The sequence below is a fragment of the Heterocephalus glaber genome, unplaced genomic scaffold (genome assembly GCF_053883595.1).
Source record: "Heterocephalus glaber isolate CG9 unplaced genomic scaffold, H.glaber_assembly_v1.0 deba00000621, whole genome shotgun sequence".
NCBI classification, from domain to species: Eukaryota; Metazoa; Chordata; class Mammalia; order Rodentia; family Bathyergidae; genus Heterocephalus; species Heterocephalus glaber.
Window position 1 is genome coordinate 14,557,488 of NW_028258153.1, and position 27,072 is coordinate 14,584,559.

The 27,072-nt window shown below is 35.4% G+C and overlaps 1 protein-coding gene across 5 annotated transcripts in view; it reads right to left on the reverse strand.

The window, feature by feature from the left end:
• Positions 1-21,387, reverse strand: part of Cps1 (carbamoyl-phosphate synthase 1) — a 136,556-nt gene extending 115,169 nt beyond the window's left edge. The window contains exons 1-3 of one of the 5 annotated variants that reach the window (XM_087206170.1): positions 21,055-21,378; positions 19,235-19,284; positions 8,995-9,141 (exon numbers count right to left, since the gene is read on the reverse strand). In XM_087206170.1, coding sequence (XP_087062296.1) covers positions 8,995-9,123 — 129 coding nt within the window. In that variant the 5' untranslated portion in view covers positions 9,124-9,141; positions 19,235-19,284; positions 21,055-21,378. Of the gene's footprint in view, positions 1-8,994; positions 9,142-10,050; positions 10,231-19,234; positions 19,285-21,054 lie in introns of those variants that run through there. The other 4 variants (XM_004851110.4, XM_087206171.1, XM_087206172.1 and 1 more) reach the window with 4 other exon arrangements.
• Between the last annotated feature and the right edge of the window lie 5,685 nt (positions 21,388-27,072).

Below are 27,072 nucleotides of genomic sequence, written 5' to 3' on the forward strand. Positions count from 1 at the left end.
CAAAATTGCCATGGATAAGCCATGAGATACAAGTCAACCAAGAACTACCTATCTAGAAATCCGTAAACTGTCAGAGGGAAATGTCAAGTCATTAATTATATCCTATACCTGCAAGCTTTGAGAACTACACATACTGATCCTAAGCCCTGAATCCTCAAGTTCTCAAGAGTGTAAGGACAGATGCTGAGGTAGGCAAGGAGACTAACCTTTCAGCCCCTCCCTCCGAGGCTGCTCTGCCCTGAGAAATGTGTTCTGTTGATATCTCCTGTTGGCAGTTCCTTCAGGATCTATCACAGCCTCAGAGAGCCGTGCCTCCCTTTCTGGAGACTGAGCCAGGCAGGGGTACAGAAGCACAGCCAAGATGACCAAGAGTCTCTTCTCAGGTTGACTCAGACTTTGTTCACCAGCATCACGGTTTCTTCTTTGCCCAAACCTAAAGGCCTGAAGCTTTCATTCACAGAAGCTGATCCCTAACCAACAGGAGGCTCCCCCAATACCACCTCAGCATCTGTTTTCAGGGCATCTAACTCATGATGGGCGCTTTCACCACGTGGTCCATCAAGACTAACGTTACTCACGTTACTCACATGTTGGCCAATATTCAAGAGGCCACAAGTGAGCATTCACTTTATTTGGCCCACTAAGCAGAGGTTCCATATGTAATCCCCAAATTACAATAACTACAAACCCACCCAGAGGAGGGGAAGAGTACCATACTTTTCCAAAATCTCATTATTGATCTTGAGTCGATATTGAAAGTGTATCTGCAGTGAATCACATGTACTTCTTCAAAATTATATTCGTCTTTCTCACCTTGGTTATTATGTTTTCAAAACAAGCTCAAAAAGAAAGGTAGAGGATCATAGCCAATATGGATTATCAAGGAAAATGCATGAAAGCTAGTTTACACTTATAGTTTGATTTCTTTTACCCTGGATTGTAGATACTATGAATATGAGTCACGTTATAGAATAAGTACTCAAAAATTGTGTTCTGTGTTCCTTGGTATTGCATATGAATTTAAATACTAAAGATTGAGATTAAAAGTCTCCATGCCCCAGTAATACTAACTGATAACTAGTTTGAAAATTTTCTTTTTTCTTTTTTTTTTTATGGTGAGGGTTTTTTATTAAATTTTCTGCTATAGCCAAGCAGCCTGTGGAGAATTACGTGGTGTCCTGCAGGCCCATCCTGGTTCCTCCTGTAAGTCAGGCAGGCCTGGCTGCTGTACTTCCAGAACAGTGAGCACAGGCTTTTGGGTCCCTTCTACTCCAGACTGCCTCCCCAGCAGCCCTCAGGTTCCAGAATCAGGATGTGACAGGTTATCTGCCCTCATGGACCCCATGGTCCACTTGCCATGAAGTCATCTCTACTTCATGCCCCACTGGAATAGAAACAGGACCCATCAGTGTCAGGGTTGGGCTCACGGCTGAGCCTTGGTTTGCAAATTTTTAAGATAAATATCCATAGGATTACAGATTTTCACACACACAATATTTAAATGGGCTAAAACTTAATTTTCTTATATATATGTAATTATTCCATTTTAACCTCTTACTTTATGTTTCTTTAATATTCCATTCTCCAAATTAAACTGAATTACAACGATATAATTACCATTCATACTACTTTTTAAATGAGTATTCTAAATTGAGCTTAGATTTTGTGTTTTGTAATACTTGTGAAACCTGGAGAGTCCTTCACATATTGTAATTTTTATTAAAATATATATCTATGAGAGGGGTTTGCATAAAACTAGAAATTCCAATAAATTCTCAACAGTTAGGGTTTTTTGTTTGTCTGCCTTGAATGTTGATATTGTTGTTTTCTTTCACCATATCAAAAAATGTAATTTATTTATTCATTTATTTATTTGCACTTCTTGAAACTGATCCCAGGGCCTTCTATATACATCCTAGGCAAGTACTCTACTACTGAGCTACACCTCCAACCCTATTTACTTTGAGAAGGGGTCTCACTAAGTATCCCAACGTAGCTTCAACATTTCTATCTTCCTTCCTCAGACTTCCAAGTAGCTGGAATTGCATAGGTGTACCATTGCACCCAAGACAATATTTAATTTTTCATAGCATTATAAAATGTGATTGTGCAAAGAGATAGGTCAATTCTCCCAAGCATCTCATTTCTTTCGGGCTCCTAATTTTTCCTCAAAGTTAAATTTCATTTTCAAAATTACATTTATGGGTCTATTTTCATTTTCTAGAAGAGGAATGATTAGCTTTATGGGACCACAAATAAATGACCTAAGTTTTGTACTTTAATATTCTCATTTTGCAGTCATATTTAAAGAATAAATGTTTCAAAGACTTTTCAGGATAAAGCCAAGGCAAGAACTATTAATGAGAGTTACACAACTAAATTCTCCTTCAAAAGGCTTTGAGAATGTGTCCCTGTTGCTATTCTAAAATGATCTAAATAGCTTAGTCTTAGGAAGTAAAGTTAAAATTTAAACATATGTCAAAATTAACCTGTAAAAGTTCTGAAACAGCCTAAAGTCTTTTTCTCTGCATTCAGAATTACATTATTAAAAATCATCTAAAGTATTTGTTCCTCATCACAGCATCATTCTGAACTAACTTTGAGGATACTGATCATCCAATTCTTCATTGTAAGACACCAGAAACAAGTCAAAATGTGACATTTTTTAATCTAAAATAACATTAGACATTTGCATATGTGGAACTTATGGGCAAGACCAAATTGAAAACTTAAAAGCACCATATTTTGTTACAAACACAAGATAATATTTTGGTTGAAGTGGAAGAAGCAATGTTAACTATAAACAATATGGTCTTAAAATGTCCTGTATATAATTTCCAACAGCCATAAAAAACAGGAATCCTTACTGATTATTTGATTTAAATAACCTGTTCTCATAATCCAACAAAAGAAAATGAAAAATCAAATTTAAGTGGTATTGAGATAAAATTAGCTATATGAGTGAGCTCTTGAGTAAACAATAAAATCACAACAGAGAAAAGATTTAGACTAGTCTAAAGCCAAGTTAACCAACACGTATGGTTTTGGTTAAATAAGCTCTGTGACAAAAATATCAAATTAAAAAGATCCATCTGATACTCGAGGCCTAATTACATTTCTAACCAGATGTGTTAATGTATATCTCACTTGGGTACAAAGACAGGTACTCATGTGTCCTTGTGTTAATTGAATCACTTACCAATCTGAGAAATAGGAACAGAGGCAGAGTTTCTTCCCTGGTCACCAGAATTCAACAATAAAAATGTTCTGACTGTAAAGCCTTAAGCGAAATCATCAATAAATTTCATAAAAGATTTGAATATGAAGCATTAATAGAGGAAAGCTAGCAGTGGAAATGAAAATGGTTTACTCTGGGAATATGATTGTATTGCTGTTGCTCATTTATCTATGTAAGTTATTTGCATATCAGAAAAATACAGGCCCTATGTGCTTACTTTCACCAAGCCCTACAGCTATATAACATATTTGATTTCTGGCTTACCTAATCTTTCTTAGCTATTAGTTCTCCACAGTTCTCAGCCTCTTAATAACTAAATCTGAACTAAACTTTGGGAAGTGGGTAGGCTAAAGCCTAAATGTACTTCAGGTAATTATAATATAGATAAGTAAAACTTATAATAAAACTTGTAATCATTATAATAAAACTTATAATCATTAAGTGTTCCTTTTCAGCAAATAAAATCTTATTTTTCATTCTTAAGTTATACTACCAAAATATGAATATTTATAATTCAGAATTGCAGCACATTTGCTGTCTTTAAAATATTTAATGAGATTTCTCTATAGTTCTGAATACCTAACGATGCAGGATTTCCAAGTACCATAACCAAAGTTATCAGTGAAGCCTTAAAAAATCTGAAGTCATCTGTCTTTAGTGAAATATAAGGCAGTGTAGGAGGAGAGGGGTTACAATGTTATTTTACTTGAATAGTTTTAAATTCTGGACATTTAGAAACAAAAAAAAACTGGTTCATGGGTAGTTTATTCTATTATATTTCTCATTATAAATAAAATTTATAAAAATTTCATTACAAATACATTCATGAAATGTAGGATTTTTAACAAGCACTTACTAACCATATGCTATGTGGCATATTGTTCTGAATCTGGGGAACAATCCTCAGTATTGTATATTAACTTTTACCATAATGTAATAAATTAATATAGTCCAATATTTAGTTCTATATTACAGAAAAAAACTTATTCAATAAAACTCTAATGATGTAGTAACCCTATAGACTTGTTTATGACAACTTCACATTAGACAAAAATTAAAAACCCATGTATGGAATTTAATAGGCTGAAAAAAAAAAATGAATAGCCTTGAATATATTCTCATGAATTGAGCTCATTTGGACCACTTTTTTAAAACTCCAGTGTAAGCTGGAGCTCACAAAACTAAGAAGTGTAACACCAAGTTTTACTTGGCCCAGGCAGCCTTCTTCAGGGCTCCGTCACTTTAAAGATCCCCAAAAATACTAGTCACAAGCTAGGCCTGGAAGTAAATTCCATTACAACCACAGCACAGGGGATATTGAAGGCTCTTTTCTGCATGCCTTAACTTTTGGAACAAGTCAGAAATATGAAGAAAATCTAAAGGCTAGGTAACAGTGAAGTAATAGTCACTGTTTCCATAGAGGACTGAATTTCACCTATAACCATGAGGAATTCTCTCCAAGTATGGACAAACTGGAACTCAAGGAGGGGAGAGAAAAAAACATGGGTCAAGACTAGACCTTTAGACCAATTCTTAGCTTTTGACCCAGGCTTGAACTAGAGTATGGCAAGCGAGATAGGGCATAACACTCAGGAGGCACCTAACTGAGAGCTTCCTTAATTGTTAGACCTTGTGTGTCTCTCTCATGGACCCCCAGTGTAGGCCACTCGGTTTATAGCACTTTCAAGTCTTTTGTGTCAAGAAGTTCAATATGTCAAGACAAAGTTGATGACAAACAAATGGGTCTAGATTTTAGAAAGATATAAAAGGTGGAGAATATGCTCCAAAATGTTCAAAGAAAGAAGCCACCTCCTACCTAGAAAATTACTGCACACCAAAAATATGCAATGTTGTCTACCATCCAAACTAATTATGAAATAGTTCGTTTGGGACTTGCACATAATTTACCATTAAAGAAACTGGACTATCTCAGATGAAATTCAGACCTAAAATGTAACCAAAATATAATGAAAGTCTATTAAAATAGTTACTCTTAAAAGTATGTGATAACCTTACTCCTATACCGATCCCTATCTCTAATAAGGTGAAAAGAGACTCCAATATAATAATGAATTCTATTTCCTACGAATAACTTTTAAAGCTACTACAGTATAACTAAATGATTGCAATTGCAGGAGTTTTTGTGGTTGCCAATTTCTAATCAAATAACAATAGCCCCTCCGGGTTGAGTTAAATAGATATTTCCATGATAGAATCAGAATATAAAATTTTGCAAAATGAAAGCCCTTCAATGATGAATAATGACTCCTGGGACTCATTTGAATCTGAAGTACCAGAGAGGACACTTGGACCATCAAGTTCCTGGCTTAATTGTAACACAACTCACCGTTTCTAAAACTGAGTGGATTAATGTTACAAGCAGTACTTATTGAACACTTTTCTATTCTTGGGAAACTTAACCTTTCCAATTTAATACCTTTGATTGCCAAATTCATTTGCAAGTCAAAATAATACTGTTTAGTCTTGGTAACTTTCCAAAACTTGTGAGCCCAGAATTTTTAATACTGTAAGTTTCTTGAGGTCAGAAATTGTGCATTTCTTATCAACTTATTTTACTTATATCATTCCTATATACTACTATGATACTTTCTATATTTGTTAAATAATGAATGAATGAATGAGTGAATGAATGAAATAGGATATTCTGGTATACATTCTGCCTTTTATAATTGAATTCTCTATACTGAAAAAAATATTATTTGCTTTACGGTCATTGGGTCTGATTCATTATAAGGAATATCTACTTAGAGTTAAATTTGATATTAAAGCAAAGGTGAAAGAACGATTGTTATAATTCTGTAAGAATTCTTATCAGATGACAATGTAATAATTTATAGTACATTGAAAACATTAGGATACTTATCTAATCCCCCACTAAGTCCTTTTACTGAATGGATAGAACAGATATTTTTAAGTATCTTTTTGCTTTGAAGTGTCTTACAGGTTTTCAACCATTGATTTTGCATAATGACCACACAATCCTCTGAATAAATCAAGATCTGTTCCCACAGTACAGATAAAAAAAATTTAAGGGTTCAGAAAATATGTGAATTATCAAGGTCAGGAAATGTAAAACCGAGGTTAGAATTCAGATCTTTGATTCCCCATCCACAGTGTTTTCCACTATACTGTTACAATTGGCTGAATATAATAATGAGCACTGAGCATTTTCAATATTAATAGAAAAGAGATTATGGCCTCTAAAACTTTTATGTTTTATGATTGTTGACCATTTATACCCTTGATACCAACTGTCTTTAAAATACAGAACACCTTGAAATTCTTTCTTCTTTCCTCGAAGTGAATTACACAACTGTGTCTATTGGCAAGGCACACTCTATAAATATTAGCCACAAGCAAATATGCAAGGAAGCACCACAGAAAAATACAAGTACATCATTGCTGTCATCAAATCCACCCACTCTGTCACCAAGGAAAGAGGAAAAGTGACCTCCAAAGACACTGAAAAAGCAACTGAACTTACAGGGCAATGTTTACAGATCTGACCACGGGGGGCCTTTCACAATCCATTTACCATCTATGACTAGCTACAATGCTACCAACCTGTAGTGACTGTTCTCTTTGCCCTTCACTGACCATGGTATAAGTACAACCTAAGGATTTTAACTATCTTTAAAATATGATGCCCATCTAAAAAATGAATTTTGATACATCTTTCTTAGAGAGTTGAGTTTTTAAAGGGAAAGCAGGGAGAAAGATAAGTAGAGTACAATTTCAAAACAAGTGAATAACACAAGTCCCCATGGACTGCAAAAGAATTTTAATTCACTTGGTGAAGTTCAAGAATTATTTTTCATGCCTGGCATTCCTCCCAAACTCAGGCAAGTCATGACTGAGAGTGAGTAATGACTTCTACACCATGATATGATGGCTTATTCCTCCTAAAAATTTGTCATTCTTAGCTGTGCACTGTGGCAGACCCTTGAAATAGATCTGCCACCAGGAGCTAGAGGAACTGCTTTCACAGTAGTCTGTCCACATAATTAGATTGTTTGTGTTGTGGTTGCTGCTGTAGTAGAGCACTTCTTGTGATCCGGGGGAAGCTGGCTTCTAATCTCAGTCACATATGCCATTTTAAAGTAATCACTTCATTGCTCTGTTCCTGGGGTAAAATGGAGACACACCTATCCTCACCTCCTTCTGTAAGAAGAAAAAGATACTCCAGGTAATACAACTTTGGAGTCTTAGAAGACACCATAACCAAAAGTAATATTATTTCTATTACTGTTTTTTCTCCCTGAGGTAATAGAAAAATATTCTGGAGGTCTCACTAACACTAAACTAAAACCAAGCATTCACTTTCACAGTTTATGTCTAGTTACAGTATTTTTATGATGGTTTAGAATATTCTACTTTCTGGTTTTCTTGTTACAGTTAAACTGAATCCAGGAATATGTTTTTCTTGAACATGTTTGGAAATGATAAGTTTCTTATACTCCTTTTAGAATCTTCTCAATGTGGAAGGCTGAATTTGCTAACAACCCACTGATGCTACTATAAGTATCCTTTCCTTTCTGCTGGGGTGAATTTCTCTGCCTCCATTTCAATCCCCCCCCCCTTGCTTTTCCCACTACTATTCCTGAAGTCCACAGGAATCTATAGGCATTGCTTAGCCCTACAAGTGTCAGGACTGAAAGCCACTGAATCCTGAGTAACATAAGTGGAAGCTGTGGAAGGATCTAAGACATTTTTAGTTAACCCAGTGAGCATACAAAATACAAGCAGGACCCTCAAGACTATTCTAACCTATTTTTCTATTAACATATAGAGTGGCTTTTCCTATTTTGTCTTTTACAGCTTTTACTACTAAAGAAGCAGTACATGAGTTGCTGTGATTACTTAAACTTTATATTCATTACAGATGATTTTCCCTGGGAGTAATTTCAGACTTCTCTGATAACAAATGTCTTCACAAAGTTATAGAAAGTGGCAGAAGTCCCTTCAGGAATTACATAATTTGGTGGTGGGAGCAGAGGGAAGGACGATCTGATGTCCCATTCCTAGACTTTCCCCTCAGTTATAGGTACATGTAGACAGAATTATCAGCTGCTATCTGCTACAGAGTCTTAATCTGCAAAATGGCAATAAAATCGGGCCTTCTTAAAGAAGAGTTAAGAAGGGAAAGGAAAATGCTATGGCAATATCTACATAATGACCTGCAAATATCAAAATTACATAGATACTCTTCTAATTTTTTTTAAATGACATTTCCAAGGGAACATTCCAAAGAGCCATTGCAGAATAGGCACTAAACACACTATGGGCTGCAATGTGGTCCTGCACATATAAGCAACTCCTTTTTTCTTTTCTGTTACTGGGGGATCGAACTTAGGACCTCTCACTTTCGAGGCAGGCGCGGTGCCACTGAGCTAAATCCCCGGCGCAACTCCATTTTTTAGACCCACACTACAAGCAATAAAATCTAGGCACAGAGGAGCAATGAGAGCTTTTTAAAATATTTGTATTCTAGTAGTATATTTAAATTTGCATTTTTACAGGAACTGTGTCCATTCTTCCTGTTGGGCAAAAAGTACTTTAATTTTACTCAGAAAAAATAAAAATGAGCGTTTGCTACATCAACAGATGCTATGGTAAAGCAAACATTAATAGATTATCACTTTAGAACTACGTTCAAATCTGTATTTGCTTCGGAAGGAGTACCTTTGCCTCGCTGCTACGCCGTTGATGTCAGAAATAAGAAACATGAGTGGTACCTGGATGGGAGCATGGTTGATACTCCGCCGGCTGAAATACCTGCTTCGCTGCAGCACAGTCGCATTGGTAAAGCGCAAACCACTCTTCAGTGTCTTCACCACTTTGCAAGCTGTCAAAATCCTCGTCATTTTGAAGATGGATTGTGACTAAAGTTAAATGAAATCACATATATTTGGTGAGATTTTTGTTAAAAGATTGTTGAATTAATGTGAAAGAAGCTGGGCAGGGAGCAGTGTAAACAGGCTGTAAGCCTGACTGCACAGAGTTCTTTGGATTTCCATTCATTCTGCCATTAAATATTCACCGACAGCTCCTCCTCCTCTTAGCACCTCCTCCCGCAGTGATGCCCAGAGACATTTCATGAACATGTAATACAAATTGCAACACGTCCAATTCTACCTTCTCCGGCTGAAATAACGCTAGTGTGTTAGAAAACCAGTTATCCACCAAAGAAATTGTTTATGCAGCAGATAGAGTGACCTAAACTCTTTGACCAGCCTTACCCTAAAGAGTAGCAAGTTTCTAAAAACGGTGAAGATCAAAGGCTTTTACTTGTGGGTTTCCCCAAAAAGCCTAAGGCTCATCATCATTTGCTTGGAAAAAGATAATAGAAACCACATACAGTTTTTAAAAAATCAAAATACACTTTGAACCACAAATACACAGTAAACCCATCTTTGTTGTTTTGGAGGTTAATAGAACGGTGTCTTATATTCTTACTATCACATTTGTTTTGCTTCCTGAATTATTTTTTCCTGGTACCAGAAATTGAACTCAGGATCTTGCACTTGCCAGGCAGGCCCAGCACCACTGAGCTACAACCCCACCCCTTGTGTTCTGAATTTTAAAGTTACCAATATTATCAAGTACAATACTTGACAATGGAGAAAAGTAACATTATATCTATCATAAGTCTCTTAAACTTGTAAAAAGTACATGACACAACAGGTAAACACTTAAGCATGTCAAAATTTTTTATTTATTAAAATAGTGCTTATTAAATTTTTAAAACTTGAGCACTCGTGTTTCAAGAAAGCAAAATTGATTCACTTAACTCTTCAACCAGGGTCTCGTGGCTAGTGGAATCTCTTGCTTAAGTCATAGTTCTATGAAGAAGCACCGCAGACAATATTTTGACACCCTTGCAAAGGAGTCCAAGAAGTAAGAGCAAAGAAACTCCTTCCTGAGGCTTTCCACAACAGAAAAGAGGACTTACAGTGACATGAGCCTTGTAAATATGACTGAGATGAAAGCAGTGCTGAAGCGGGGGTGGGGATTGAGGTAGATGTTTAAAAAATAACTAAAACAGAACAAAGTTTAACCAAATCTTCTCCCTTACTGTATTAGTGCATCAACATTCTCTGAGGTCAAACTACATGGTTCTGGTGACTTTAAAAACTGAACATCATGGTCTCATACTAGTAAATATAAGAAATTAGTAAAATAACTAACATGGAAGTATATGAAATGCAATGGGAAAAATAGATAGGAGGGAAAACAAACAAGATTTAGTTCCTTTTGCTGTGTGGTCAAGTATGCAAGTACTCCATGTAGATGGTGTGCAGGAGGAAAAACAGGATAACAGAAGCAGCACCATGGAAGCATGGATTCATCTGGCACATTTTTTTAAACTGAGCCTGGAGACGCCTAGATGCAGGGTACATGAGTAAGCAAGCACCATATTACAGAAGACTTCGTGTTTTTCACAGACACTTGACTTTCACCCATAGTGTGTGTTCCTCATAGTTTTAGAAGTGTTTTCAATAAGAAATAAAAGTGAACTTCTGTTAAAGAAATATCATAGAAAATGAATTGGAGGAAGACAGAACTGGCAAGTGAAAAGCTCCAACTTATGGAATTTAGGACTGAGAACCAGTGCTATAGGCTTACTCTAAACCTAAACTGAGTGTGATGCAGCTGACTTGTAATTCCAGCATTCAGGGAGACGGAAGCAGGCAGACCACAAGTTTGAAGCAAGCCTAGGCAACTTAATGATTTAACAAGATCCTATCTGAAAATAAAACATAAAAAAGGGCTGAGGATGCACCTCAATGCAAAGGCATCAGGTTCAATCTCCAGTATAGAAAAAAAATTCTAACTAAATCTAATTTAGGTTTTGATCTCATCTCTTTCATTTTTATTTATATGTACAAATACATACATTTACATGTGTGTCAAAGACTGCCTTTTCCTAAGTAGAAAAATGACATAGACTTATTATAGAAAATGTTCAAGATGCAAAATAAATTGAAATAATTCATAGTCCTATTATTCAGAGGTACCCATAGAGTGAATATTTCAATATAGTTCCTCTCCACATCACTTGTGCTTTAATTAACTAGAAAGTTGGGATATTGGGGATTTCAGAGATTGACCATGAAAAAGATTTCATCATAATTTTTCATAGTTGACCTGAACATGGTTTTCGAGAAACAAGTCAATAAATCCAGGATCAAATTCTGTGACTCTGAAGCCTAGAGAGAAACATGGGGAGGAAGTTGTAATGGGCTTTCACTTCGTCTGTAAAGCATTCTGGATGCAGGCTCTGGCCCCGGTTTCCAGGCACCAAAATAAAGGGCACAGGGCCAGAAGATTTAGAAAACCTGGATAAATATTCTGAACTAGAAATGAAAAATTCAATCACTGTGATTCCACAATCATGGTGCAGAGTAAGCAGGCCAATTATAAAATAGCAAGTCATTTTAGAATCAAGTGTTCAGACAGTGAAATTTCCAAACTGCAAAAAAAAATGAAATTATAGGGGTGAGGAATTTTACATTAGGACAGAGCAAAGGGATGTGGCTTCAAGATTAATTGATAGGGGCCATTAAAGTCCAACATGAGAAAGTGAGTGGAGATATTACATCTTTACGAAAGGTATTTTTCAAAGCATTTCAAAGGAAGTGATTTTTTCCTATGTCCACAATCCTCTCCTCACAATTACCTACACGCAAACCGGTGACAAGTACACATGCATACGCAGAGCCTGGGAGAAGCTACATTTGAAAAAGTATTTGTGAACCAGGTCACTGAGGGGCCTCTGAGCACAAATCACTCACTCTAAAAAGTAAACTATTTCACATGGATTTAGCCCTCTTTTCTACTGATACATTTAAAGTTGTGGGCTATCTTCCTCTGTACAGTCCCACAGAGAAAAGTAAAAACTAAACACTTCTTAAATTTTATAGAGTAAGAAACATTCTAGTACCTTTTCATTTAATGCTGACAAAGTATTTCATTTCTTCCATAAATTGGGAATCCATTGATGTATGTCTATAAAGAAAATCCTTCTCTCTCTCTCTCTCTCTGTCTCATCATTTCTGTCTTTCTCTATCATATATATAAAACCTTGAAGAAGGAATTACTAAGGCTATTATGTTCTATTCCAAAGCCTGAGGCTTTTACTTTTTCAGGATGGATGGATAGACAGACAGATAGATAGATAGATGATTGATAGATAGATAGATAAACAGACAGATAGATGATTGATAGATAGATAGATAGATAGACAAACAGATATTCTTAACTAATACTGTTATTTAATGTTTTTTAAAAGTAATAAGAGTAGCCAATCTTTCAAATTCCCTAGAGAACTTAATTTTTTTTTTCCTGGTACCAGGGACTGAACTGAGGACCTTGCACTTGCATACAGAACTTAATTTTTAAAACTGCAGTTGAGATGTCTGGCATTGAGAATGATAACATATCAAGTATTAAGTTGTATTCATTTTCATTTAATACTTAAAGAAATTTGAAAAATACTGAAAACTAGATAATGGCCCCCTCCAATATAGCCTGTTAATAATTTAATATCACTTTTTTAGCATTTATGTCTATGTATTGCTCATAGTTATGAAAACTGATTGAACTGAATTATGCTTTTCTGACCTAATATTATAAATAATACATTCAATGTTTTTATACAGTTATTTAAAGACATTAATTGAATGAGATACAAAACATCCATTTTTATCGCTTCTGCTACTACTTCAATGCATATATTTCAATTTTTTATCAATATTGACAAATTTCATCCCCAAAAGAATGTACTTATCTGCATACCAAGTGCAATATATTACTATCTCTTTCAATATATACTCACTAACATCTTTTATTTTATTATCTTGTACTCTGTTTGCTTGAATACAGTAAATAGCATTTTGCTGTCTTTTAAAGTTTAGATTATGGGTGAAATTGAACACTTCAATATACTTTTAATTAATACATATCCTCTTTTGCCTACTTTTATTTTATCTTTTTGTTCCCATTAATTAATTTATGTTAATGATCAAAAAACATCTCTAAAGGAAACATAAAGCAACACTGATTACCAGACTGCAAATGTCCTAATTTCAAATATCTTCTTCATTTGGACAGTTCTTTGTCGTAAGTAAGGTAATGCCTGCTACCAATGGAAAAATTGAGAAAAGTAAAAGCCTCAAGTTTTGGAATGAATAGAAAATAATGGTGTAAGTCGTTACTTCTTCAAAGATACAGAAACTCCCAACTGCCCTCTTAAAGTATGTCTTACTAGGTGATGAAGCAGAAAAAAGCTGTAAGAAAATGAGCATCTATCAAAAAGTTAATATAGCAGATTTGCAAGATATGCTTTTGGAAAAATGACTAAATGAATTATGAATTCCTGTGTATGGGATTCCTGCCTGACAAGTGATGATTCCTTAAGCAAGAACAAACAAAATTATGTCTGATAGACAAAACAGGAAGAAAAGATGTTTACAAATCAGAAAAGAAAACTGTCAATAATTCCATAAGTCTATATCAAAAGCATAAACTTAAAGCAAGAAACAAGGTATGACTCCAGGGCAAATCATTCAGAGTAAAAGAAAATGCAGTAAGTCTCTGAAGAAAGTTCTATTCTATGTATGAGCAGGAATGCATGAAAATAGAATATAAAAGATAGGCGTGATTAGGTTCAATTCTATGATTTTTATTATCCAAAAAATCTAACAAGGAACACTGTCATTAGCAAGGACATGGACAAAGAAAGCTATCCTGTAACAGAAATGATCGTGATTGCTCCTACATAAAAGAGGGCATACTTTCTACTATTCAACAAATTAAGACAAGCTAAAAGAAGGATTCCTTAAGTTTGGCCAGGAAGAAAACATGAAGTTAGCTGTCTTAACACCTTATCAATATGTCAAGGACTGATAATGACAATAGTCAGCTATAAAGTGGCTAAAGGATGAGGTTTTTAAATAACCAGTGTCTTCAGAAACCCAATCAAGTAAGACATGTTCATTAAGATCCATTTGGCATTTTGAGGGATACAAAGCAAGGAACCAATTTTGATGAATGTGCTTATCAATCTAACACTTAATAATAGAAATGTTGAAGTGATACAAAAGATGAAAAATGAACCAGGAAAAGAGGCCTTGTAAAATTGTTTTCACACAATAAAACCCAAGGCACATGTGATTTATATCCTAGGACAATAAAAAGCAATCACTTATAAGACCCCAGTTTGAAAACACCTTAAAGAGATGAGTCAGTACAAACAGCAGATTGTTTTTATTTATAATGAGCAAGTCTTGTCACATTAATATTTGTCTTTAAAATGGCATTACTACTAGATAAAATAGAAATGTTAGATGCATTCTAACTCGATCTAAGAGCACCAAGGATGTATTGTAGAGCAACATTAGGCACATGGGCATTTACTAGAGAATGGAGAAATAAGCTACTATAAATATAAGAGGACAGAGTGAAGCAACCAGCGAATTAACCAGGCTCATTGCACATTTGAAGGTTGAGAAGAACAGAGTGAGCAATGCCATAGAAAGCTGATTTAGAATTTGGAATTCAAGTAACCTTTGAAGATTGAAGACCTAGTCACACACAAACACAGTAATGTGAAACCAAAGTAGAGTCAAATGTAAATTAATCCAGAAACAGGAAGAAAAACAAACTGCAAATAAGTTGTGGAGGAGTGATTATGCAGAAATGAGCCACAAAGTATATGTAACAATCATAATGATAGTCACAGCAATCTGAAATTATAAAAATCTATATATAGAAAGCAGAATTTAGATTGGAATTTAAGAAAAAGTGAAAATTTACAGAAATTTAAATATTAATTAAATTAAGTTACTAAAATGTTTTAACCATGAGATGACTATCAAATTTAAAATCATATCATGGAGGATTCCTAATCAGTCCTTCAATTTTTCTTAAAGTAAAATTCTTGAGTAATAAATTTAAAAGACCCTACAATATAAATTAAAGGATAAGATTTTATAATCACAATATAATAGCACATTATCTATATCTAGAGTGACAGATACACACACCACTTGCTATTATGCCAATCAGTGCAAATAGGTATCAATAGATGAACTTTAATGTCTCCAAACATGATTAATATGATCTTGCCAGAAAGTTAAGGTACTTGTCATTTGTTGATCCCCTAATGTAGGCCTTGGCAGGCCTTCTTTGTTAACCTTAAAAGCAACCTCTAAAAGTGCCTAATGTTATCTCTATTTTATACATAATAAAAGTGAGTCCCAGAGACTTGACTAAATAGTTTGTCCAAGGTCACACAGCTAGTAAGTTGCAAAGCCAACATGAGAGCTCTTAGCCAGTGTTCACCCTTTTCTATCATGTCAATTGGATCTGGTAAAAACAGAGACAATAGCATGGAATGACTTGGGAAGAATGGGCTGGTTGAGGTCCAATGTGACAGGAACAATGTATCAGTGTGAAGGTTTCAAAGGACAGATTTCTGGTGCTCAGAAGCATTTATGACATTTATTGAATAGTGTAACTTCAGTAAAACTAAAATAATGAGAGAGAAGAAAGTAACTGTAACTTCTCAAATTTATAATTATGCTTTAAATAAATATAAGAAGAAAAGTGATATAGAAATAAAGGTAACAGTCTTTTCTTTAGTAATTTTTCTAGAACTAATCAGCCTGGAAGCCACACCCCTAGCTGGCTGATTTGATCAGATTACCTAGAATATCAAAGGTTATTTTATATTCTTATATCTAAAATACTATTGCTTGAAGTTACTTATTCCAGAACCGTGGGATCTGGAAAATTTAATGCTATTGAATTTTCATGATCAGAAATAAAATGGAGACCTGCTTTAAAAAAAAATAAGCTGTTTAGGAAGAAATTACTAAGGAATTTCTATGTCAGACACTGTGTAACAGGAAGCAGGATTGTTTTGAGCTGAAAAACACTTTAAGGAAAGTATCTTCCACATCTTTTGCCTAAATTATCATACAAGTTTAAGAAATGATATGATCGGATAGTTTTACATAGCTGGAAAGAATTTTTTTTTATTCCAAGTGTCTTTTTTTTATTAGTACATGTTTGCAGTAGACAGTGTTTACATTCCTTGTGAGGAGTTAGTACTTTAAAATCATTTTTTTTCTGAGTCTCTTGTTTTACATATGAAAAATGCATACTTGGGTAAGCCAATGTCATCTCATTATTATTGAACTATATAATACTAGATCTAAAGCCATTAGTAGAAAGCAATGTAGAAACATAGGTTCTTGAACAATTACAGCATTTCAAATAGAAATAATTTTGTAAATGATGAGACAATTAGGAAAGCAATTAAAAATTACATAAGTCAAATTACTCAGCAAAAGCACTTTTTTAACCCTAATCCTAAACATGCCTACCACACAAATTTCACCAAACAGAATACCTATATCAGTAGAAACTGATTTGCAACATTTGTAAATGGGTTAGAGAAACATGCTGCTGCTTCTGATCTCATTTGCCTGGATTGGCTTTAAAACTGACTTTTGTGCAATAGCAAACAAATGGCTCCTCAGGAGAACGTCATTGTTTCAAGGGTAAATAAACTTTAGGATAAGGTATTACCCAAATCCAGAATGGTGAAACCAGTGAGAAAAACAATGTAAATATGCTTCAGTTTTAATTTGATTGGGATGCACTAACTACAGACATCTGAGATAAATTGAAGTTTAGTCCTGGACCCAAAGTTTTGCCTAAGTACTTAATGTTTAAATTTACATAAAATCCGAGCTTCCAGGGTCCAGTTGTGTCAGCCTTTATTTAGCATATATTGCTATAAATCACTTATCAGATAGACCAATTTATCAGAAATGCTAGATCAGCTTTTACAGATGCTGGAATGTTTGAAATATGCTCATTAACAAACTGAATGGAAATGAGAAAGTGCTTTAATTTTTGGATTTGTGGATCCAAATCCCAAATAAATGATTAACCTACAAAAAAGCAAAAAGGACACCTACATCATTAGATAAGAGTTCATTCTAAATAGTAAAATATTCCTAAGAAAAGGAAAAACAATTCATCAGCAGTCTTCTTTGTACAATGATTCAATGATTCTCACCACAAAAAAAAAAAAAAACATTTTCTAACACGCTGAACAGAACAAACTGCTCTGATGGGCTTGTTTTCTTAACTTTTGTCAAAAGTACACACAAATGATTTTGCAAGATTCTAAAGAGCAATCCTCACCCTGAGGAGGGGTTATCTGTGGTACTATGGTTCCTGTGCCAAGAGAGCATTGAATCTGTTTAAATTATGTTTGAGAATCACTGATAAGCATGCCATGCAGCAGTCTTGAAGTTACCGACCTTGTGGGATAAGTGATGGCAATTTATATTAAGATGACATAAAGCATGTTCCTATCCTACCCCATTTTATAGGATGTTTGTTACATTAAATCTCATTCCTTCCATGGCCTGCTATATTCCAGGAAATTTGGTTTAAGAAAATGCATTCCACTCTCCCGGAAATCAGACTACTGCTTTCATAAACATTATGTTCTATCTCCCTAAAACTGTATTGCAGCTGGCAATGAAGGTACCATGCAACTATTTCTTCCTCCAGACTTGTAGATGTCTGAGTTATTGTAGAGCAGGAGTGCCTTTTTTAAAAACTCATTTTGAAAAAATTAATGCTGTGGAGATTATTATTATTATTATTATTAGAAGAAGAAAAAGAAAGAAGGAGGAGGAGGAAGAAGGAGGAGAAGGAGGAGGAGAAGAGGAAGAGGAAGAAGGAGGAGGAGGAGAAGGAGACGAAGAAGAAGAAGAAGAAGGAGAAGGAGAAGGAGAAGGAGAAGGAGGAGAAGAAGAAGATGATGATGATGCAGGGGAAGGGTAGCAACAAAGGGAAGAAAAAGAAGCCAAGATCCTGATCTGATCCTTAAAAACTACAAACTACTAACAATTACTGGTAGTCAAAAGTACCCATTTGGATTTCAGTTTTTGACATATTTTGAGTGTTGAAAAATTTAATGTCTTTTTTCTTGTATTGTTCATTTGATATTATTTCTTTTTAACCTATAGTTTCCTTCAAGATCACTCTCAGTTGTTAGGAAGAAGAAATGTGTACTATTGTTAATTTATCTTGGAGTAAGAAATTGTTTCTTGGAAACTTTATGAACTAAAAAAAGGAATGAATATCAAAATGAAAAAATTATGTCAAGGTTTAAAAAATTGGTGTTTAAAAATCAGTTGAAATTAAATGTGGAGAACAAGTAGTAAAACTAAAACGTCTATGAGTTGAACGGTTGGACACATTACACAATGTAACACAAATGAAAGAAATGAAGTTGTAAAACAGAAGTGCATTTAGTACTCTTGTTAGTTATGCTGGATTCTATACCAGGTAACCCCCCCCAAAAAAATAAGTCTAGGTCTTCTCTAAATTCTCAAACAGATATAATTGTACTTTCTCTAGATAAATTGATAAATCTTTGAGTAAAAAACAAAAACACTAAATAAAAGGCCTTTTGTTAGGGAATAATTTTTTTATTTTTCTATTGAACTGGTAACAAGTCTTCAAACTTAATGAGAGTTACTAATACCTTTAACTAAAGTTTTTCAGGAGTGTAGTTTTTATTCACAAGCAAATCAGAGTACCTGTAATAATCATTCTATAAACAAAAAGAATTGCTATTCAATACACTATTATAGTCCTTTCATTTTAGTTTAATTTTTAATATGTAAGGTAAGGAAAATGAGAAATTTATTTATTGTGAAGGTATCCCAATACTGCCTTGACTATATTGACAAGATTGAAAATCAAACTTAAATATGGTGAACTGAGCAAACATAACTCAAATAAATTTTAATAAACTAAAATTAAGTTCTGGATTATCTACACTTACAAATTGTCTTTATAGCTAATTCTCTCTTTAGAAGCCATAATTGGTTTCTATAAATATCAGTCTTTTAAAAATAATATTTAAAGCCAGGGATTTACCTCAGTGGTGCCACGCCTGCCCGGCAAGCGCAAGGTCCTGAGTTTGATCCCTGGTACCGCAAAAAATAAAAATAATATTTACATTTAAATAAAAGTTTATGCTATTAACTGATGAAAAACAGCAAATACGCGCATTTAGCACCATCAGTCTTTAAATTATTAATTTTAGTCCTCAAGTTTCTGAGCAACACCTTTGGCTCACGTTCCAGGCAAACATGAAAGTTTGGGGCAGGGCTAGTTTCAGGCCAAGATGGCTCCCAAACTCTGAAGGTCAGCTGACTCCAGGCAGGGACTAGGACCAAGGGAGAGTCCAGCTGTACTGTGAGCTCTTTCTCCCCCTTCACTACAGCAGCTGGCTGGAATCCAGTGTTTCTTACTACTCCAGCTCTCTGACTCCTTTTTTCTCCTCTTTTCCTCATTCTGCCACACAGATTTCACCAAAAAAAGTATTTAGGATATGACATAGGGTATAAAATAGAGAGGAGGCAAAGGAAGAAGGGTGATCATAAAGCAACACATTTTAAAATATATAACTCAATCCCAGAGTGGCCTCACACAGAGAATAGTATCAAAGACCACACCATTCCCATTCACTGGAGTTTTCTCGTCATAAAATGGAGTTATTAGAGAACACTTAACAAAAAATTGAGAATCATTTAGCCAACATTAAAATGATGCAATATTTTATCTGATGAAGAAATGTGAAGCCAAATGTTTATTAGATTGATTTTTTTCAATTTGTTTATAGCCTCTCAGTCCTTCAAAGCCATGTGAAAGCATACACTCTGTGGGCTTTATGTATACTTTGCTTGAGCTCTAGTTATACTATAATAATATTCTTTTCTTAGATACTTTCTTGATTAAAATTAACTACCCCCACACTACTTATCAACTATAATATAAAGCTAAAAATACAATATATTCATTTTTCCAAAGCTTTAGGTCCTTTTCTGTCTCATTTGTGTTGTATGATCTTACACTGATCTCTTCATTGTCTGTTTGATATCAACAAATTGACATCAGTAGCGATTATTTTCTCTCATAGGCCGAAAGTGATATTAATCCTCCAGTTCCTTCCATCAACATTTATCACATGCAAACATGCGGCTAAATCCTGAGAATAAAAACAAGACTGGAACACAGGCTTGCCCCCCAAAACCTTGCTCTCGAAAAGACTTTCACATATATTCTTAGAAACACACAAAACAAATCTTCAAGATTTAACAATAAAGAATAAAAACAGAACAGAAAATCTAAGAACCCCAGACCCACAAGACCCAAGCAGAAGAGACCAGATCAATATCCCTGTCTATCAGCTCTCCGGGATGAAGTGTGACCACCTGCTCATGTGCGTCACAAAATAAAAAACCCCAAAGTCATCTTTGATACCCCACAGGACCTGAGCCACACATCAAGAGCCTATTCTGATCCAACAACTTCTCAAGAGAACAAAAGGAATCATACTTTCCACCAGCCAATTTTGGCTAAATTCAAGTAAATACTTAGTAATAAATGAGAGTAAATATTCACTACTGCATGACTACAAAGACAAGCAATAAGTCATGAAATCTCATATTATTATCTTGTAAAAATGTTTCCTGAAAACATACAACAGATAAATTCATGATAAAATGAATTTAAAAATAAATTTAAATCTATAAATTGAATACTATGGATACATAAGGCACAATATAAAAAGTAGACAGTCTTAAATCCCCAAACACCCATGAAATTATTAATCTATAGCTCCTATCCCACCCAATCTAAAAACTGCAATATAATTACTGGAATTTCACAGAAAGAAAAGTAAAGGCTCATACCAAAGTTATATTAATGGTATAAGGATTGTAAAGCTCAGGAACAATAAAACTGCTCAAGAAGTCCTCATCAAAATCCAATGAACCACTCAGCTCACCACTGTTCCTTCTTTTCCAAATCTTGAACATGAACAGCTAAGAAAAGATAAGCTGCCTCGAGATCAAAGGAAGCACACTTCTGACTTTTAAATCTTAGACACAGGATGAAGGGAAACAGGACTGCCATGTCCAACCCAAATCAGCAAAGTCCCTTGATCAGGAGATTAATGTTTTTCTTCAGGCTACAAAATCCTGTGCTATGGCTGGGGAAATAACTACTCCACTACCTTGAGACTGGGCCTTGTTTCTTCCAGACCTAAGATAAGACACTTTTCCTTATCTTCTCTAAAGAAAATACCTGGCTTCAAAGTCCAAGAGACCAGGTATCCTGTAATACCAACAGGATTAGAGGCCTTGGCAGATCACCTGCCAGAATTAGTATGAGGGGGAAACAATGTACTGAACACTTCAATAAAATAATCTCAAAATTAATATATTTTAGCAGTAAATATATGTCCTAAACATCTTAATAAATTTCAAGGTTAAATATATCAACCATTCTTTTATATACACAATATATACTTCATAATGTCACACTTTCATTAACCAGCAGAAATATGCTCCAAGCTTTATTTATATTTTTATCTCAGGCTTGATGCAATTTTGTACTTCAGTGAATGGCTACACTCTCAAACTAATAAAAGGAAAACTCTAGATACAGTTGAAAATGTTTTATGGCTTTAGAACTATTTTAAGTAATGTTTACATGTATAAATGACATATAAAGGGTTAAAATGTTATATAAACATTTCCCATCATTGCAAAGATCCTGGTTCCTATTAGCTTCCTTTGATATGGTTAAGTCTTAGCAGTTAGCAGAATTAGAAATTTTTATATAAAATTTTTATATAAAATTTTCCTTAAAGGTAGATGAAAAACAAAGATGTGTGTTTACACAAGTCAACCAGAAACCTCAGAAGTGAGCTTCAACATGAATTCATTTGGTCACAGAGGCTGAGTTATTTAACCTCTGTGCACATTATTTCCTCATAAGAAAACTGATAAAGATTAATGATCATGAAGAAGGTGTCTCTGGCTTATCACATCAAATGTGCTGTGTGCAAAGGAGGAATACTGACAATAATGCTGGAAGGAAGCTTTCAGTATCACAACATGAATTTATTCCTAACACAGTATTATTTTTAACCACTAGCAAGTGTGCAGCATGTTAAGCCAGTGAAGAAGTAGAGGTTAACTCTATTCCTGGTCTGTGATAACCTTGTTGTTTCTCAGTCAAGTCAATTAATTTTCCTACTTCCCAGTTTCTCTAAAACCTTGGAAAGTCAATGATGCAAAATGACAGAGATATGTAAGAATTAATGAGAGAATATCCATCAAGCTCTATGATCTCAGAGCAGAACACCAAAGAAACACCAATTTGATTAAATCTCAAATGGCCTAATCAACGTTGACAGCCTTCACAGAACTGTTAATTAAGCAATAACTAGAGAAAGGGAAATGAGTGTTTTCTGACCCCCTAATTTTGCACGCCTAACTTATTCATTTTTTATTTATATATTCATTCATTCATTCACTCACTGAACCATCATTAGATAATGGTTAAGAAAACTGACATGGGGGCTGGGGATTTAGCTCAGTGGCACTGCACCTGCCTCGCAAGTGCAAGGTCCCAAATTCAATCCCCGGTACCAAAAGAAAAAAAAAAGAAACTGACATGGTCTGAAACCTCATGCATGATACCTCACAGGAGATGGTTCAGAAATATAAATAAATTAGGATATTACTATTTGGATATGGTTCAAGTATGAACTCCAAAAATTCACATGTTGGAAGCTTGGTCAGTGTGACAAGTGTGGCAATGTTAAGTAGTAATAGGACTTTGGGGGGGGGGTGCATAGAACCTGCTCTCTATTCTCTCCCCAGTCTTCAGCTTCTTGTCTTGCTATATGATCCCCATCACTCATGCTCCTAACCTGATGCCAACCACTATAGGATCCTCACCAGAGCTAATGCCAGCTTTTGAGCCTCCAGGACTAGGAGCTTAAAAAAACCCTCTTTTCTTTATAAAGTACTCAGACTTGGGTATTCATTATAATAATAGAAAACCTACTAATATAGAAATTTGTTGCTGAGAAGTGAGTTCATTACTATAACTATACCTGAAAACATAGAAGTGGGTTTGGAACTGGGTAATAGCCACAGGTTACTATAGTTTAGAAGGGCAGGCTAGAAAAGATGTATAATGATATAAGCAGTGCAAAGTGGTTCTGGTGAGAAACCCAGGAAGCTTGGGAGCTAGACTCAGTTAGAGACAAAAACCATACTGTAAATGAGACAAAATGTTCTTCTTGTTATTCCTACTGCAAATAGGCTGCATGTGTCCACTCCCTAAGACTTAGTGCAAAGTCACACTTAAAAGTAATAGACCTGCTTACTTGACAGAACAAATTTCTAAACAGCAAAGTAGTCAGGCTGTAGGGTAGGTTATTATTGGCCACTTACAGTCAGATTTTGATAGTGAGTTACAGAAGCAAAAGGAACAGAATGGAAAGATATGGAAAATTTGCAGCCTTTCTAGGTCCCTATTCTTCCTGTTTGAATAGGAGTGTTTATTCTAGCCCTGTCCCACAGCTTTGTCTTGAAGGATATAAGCTGATTTTTTTTATTGTATAGGTGTCCACAGCTGAAAGTTTATCATGAGTTTCAGATGAGACTTTGAATTTGGACTTTTGCATAACAATGAAATGAGTTAAGACTTTGGAGACTATTAGAAACAGGATAACTGTATTTTGTGTTGTGAATACATCAACTTTGGGGACAGAGGCAGAATGCTATAGTTTGAATATGACCTAAGTAGATCTCCCAAATTTTCGTTTGTTGGAAATTTGGTCCCCAGTGTGGCAACATTAAGAGGCAGTGAAACATTGAAGAGGCGGGGCCGAAAAGGAGGCTGTTAACAGCCCTTCCCCTCCTCTGGCTTCTGTGATCCCTCTCATTTGTGTTCTACCTTGATGCTAAATGCCCTAGACTGGAGACAATGCTAACCCCACAGACAATGCCAGTGCCATGCCCTTGAATTTCTAAAACTGTGAGTTAAATAAACTCACTTCCCTTATGAATGACCAAGCCTCTTAACATATCTTATGCATCCTTACATAATCTTGGATCTGACTCCTTTCACATCTCTGGTAATACCCTTGTTCACCACCCTCCTTTCCCACCAAGGAATTCCTGGAAGGTGTTATCAAGTATTTTGTTATAGCAACAGAACATAGACTAGTAAGTGAGACTTTCAGTGTATCAAGGTAGCTTAGTAATCAATCACATAACATATAGTTACAATGTATGATAACAAACAGCAGGGGAAAAAGTTGGGTGTTTTTCTAGAAAGTAATGGTGGAGAACAAAATTTAGATGAGTAGTTAGGGAGAGTCTGATGGAGCTGATATATATAGCACAGTGATTAAACAGGTAATGCGGGAGGGAAAGCACTCCATCCAGAGGGTATCATGGGGAAAGGCTTTGAGTTGGGAATTGATAAGATCTTCCAGGAATTCCTCTGTAGGAAAGGAGGATGGTGAACAAGGCAGGGCGTATTAACAAGAGAAATCTGAGAGGAGTCAGATCCAAGATTCCATAAGGATTCATAAGATATGTTGATATTGATTTGTCAATCACAGTGCAATAGGAAATTATTGAAGAATTTCAACACAGAAAGTGAATTATTTTACCTATGTTATGAAATTGTATAAAAGAATAATTTGCTGTCTAGAGATGCACTGCTTACAAGGGGAATTCATGTAAGAAGCCAACTGTGCTAGACCTGTTGGGTGTCCCAGCCACTGTGAGCACTGGCTGCACTCATTCCTGCACCTCCTCCAGACCCTTGCCCTGGCTGAGGACTGTTTCTTTGCTCCATCACATGAGCATGAAAGGACAAACTTCTTTACCTCAAGAGTGGAGAGCTCAGCCATGTTTTGCTCCAGATTCTTCTCTGTGGATTGGGTCAGGCTAAAATATACTTGAGACCACATAGTCGTGTGAGATGGCATATTATTTAAGTGATGGAGGTGGGAGTCAGACTAGAGTGGGTCAGAATAATGGAATTCCCAAAAAAGTGAAGACCACATGGGAAGAAAAGCAGTTAAGTTAGAGAATAAAAACTGAATGAGAGTATGGAGATGGGAAGGGTTTTATCTGATGTGGGCTTGGTTTTGTTTGTTTGTTTGTTTTTGTGGGGGGTTTTTTGAGGTGGAAGGTTATGAGTAGGCTGATGAGAATCTTCTTCCTGGAAGAGAACAGTGGATAATTTTTCATGAAGGAGAGTATAATAAAAAAGTGAAGACCTGGAGAAAGGCAGACAAGATGGGATCTATTGAGCACAGAGAAGGAATCATTGTTGATAGGGAATGGGACATTTCCACTTATGTACCAGAGGGCAGGAGTAGAAAATGCATGGAACATTCCTTCTCTTGTTGAAAGTTTGTTGATTAAAGACTAGGGCATGGCCACTTGATAGTTTGCACTTTATAATGAAGTAGGAGGCGCTTTATTATTCAGTTTTCCATTGAAGATTGGAATGTTTAAAATAATTCCTTTGAAAAACAAGATCATATTCTCCTTATAGTCTGGTAGCAAGAGAGCTGGTAATATTCTTTTTTCATTTGAGATCAATGATCATGAATTTATAGCAACAGCCAAATGTCCGTGCACATGAATTTCTCTGGCCATTTTCAAATGCATGGGTATAGTCACAGAGATAAAGGATTATTCTCCAAAGTTTGACCTTTTCTGCCCACTTAGAAAGAAATGGGGGTATTGAAGTTGAGGATATCTAGAAAGGAATGGTTATAACGGTGGACTCTAGATTCTAAGAAAGATAAACAGTGATGCTCTAAGACCTGTTGGAGTGGTCCGTAGCTCAGAGGATTTTTATAGCTTACAGAGCCATATAGTGAGTATATGAGGTCAAGAAGTAAGGGTGGGCATTGGTGAGGGGGAGGATGTTTGAGTTTTGAAAGTGGTGTGGTTTCTTACTAAGAGAAGTCTAGATGTGGCTATGAAAGTTGGGGCTAAAGTTTAAGATGAGGCATAGGATTGGGAGGGTTTACTAAAGATTCTTTGCATCATATCATTTGATTCCCACAATTCCCATACTCTGTGGTCAACCAACGTCTGCCAAATAAATAATCTTCACAAAAATAATTAACCATCATTACATTGCAAAGCAATCCAGGTAAGTAAATTGTACTAAGTGAAAACAGAAATATTTTCTCATTTTTCCCTTTGGGGAACCTAAACATTACATCACAGAAATATTAATTTAAGGTTTTAAGAGCAATTTTTGTTTTTCAGGGGCTAATAGAACTAATATGGCCTTGGACTTCTCTAAGTCAGCACAACTGATCAATCAGCATTTCACTGATTGCTTAATTTTTCCTTCTCTACATAAAAGGGGGGAAAAATACCTTGCAAAATGTGTTTGTTCTGCTTGTTATTCTGGACAAAGCCGATAACGAGTTGCAGCTGCTGTACAGAGTGTGCTTGCTGAGGCCATCGCTGTAACTTATAGATAGAAAGGAGCAACCAGAGATGGGCCTCGGGCTGCAGCCAGGGCTGCAAATAGGACAGCACTCTCCAGCTCCCGTATATGCATTTCATTATCCACTAATTTGTTCTGATGGACAGTTTGATTGGCCAGGCAACAGACTAAAAAAGAGAGATTTTTAAATATCACGACTCAACTGAAAGAGTTCTTCTGTTTTTCTGACCTAAGAAATTTGTTTCTGTCAGTCTCGATAAAGATGCCTGTACCAGTAGGTGAGGCCGTCTCTGAACACCATGTCCCTCTGGACAGAGAGGCCACTGGCGACTCAAGTCTTGGGGCAACACCTCAGGCCTCACAATTCCTAGTGCTAAAGCAGCTTGTGCACCTCACCCTTCATCCTGCTATGTTTTGCT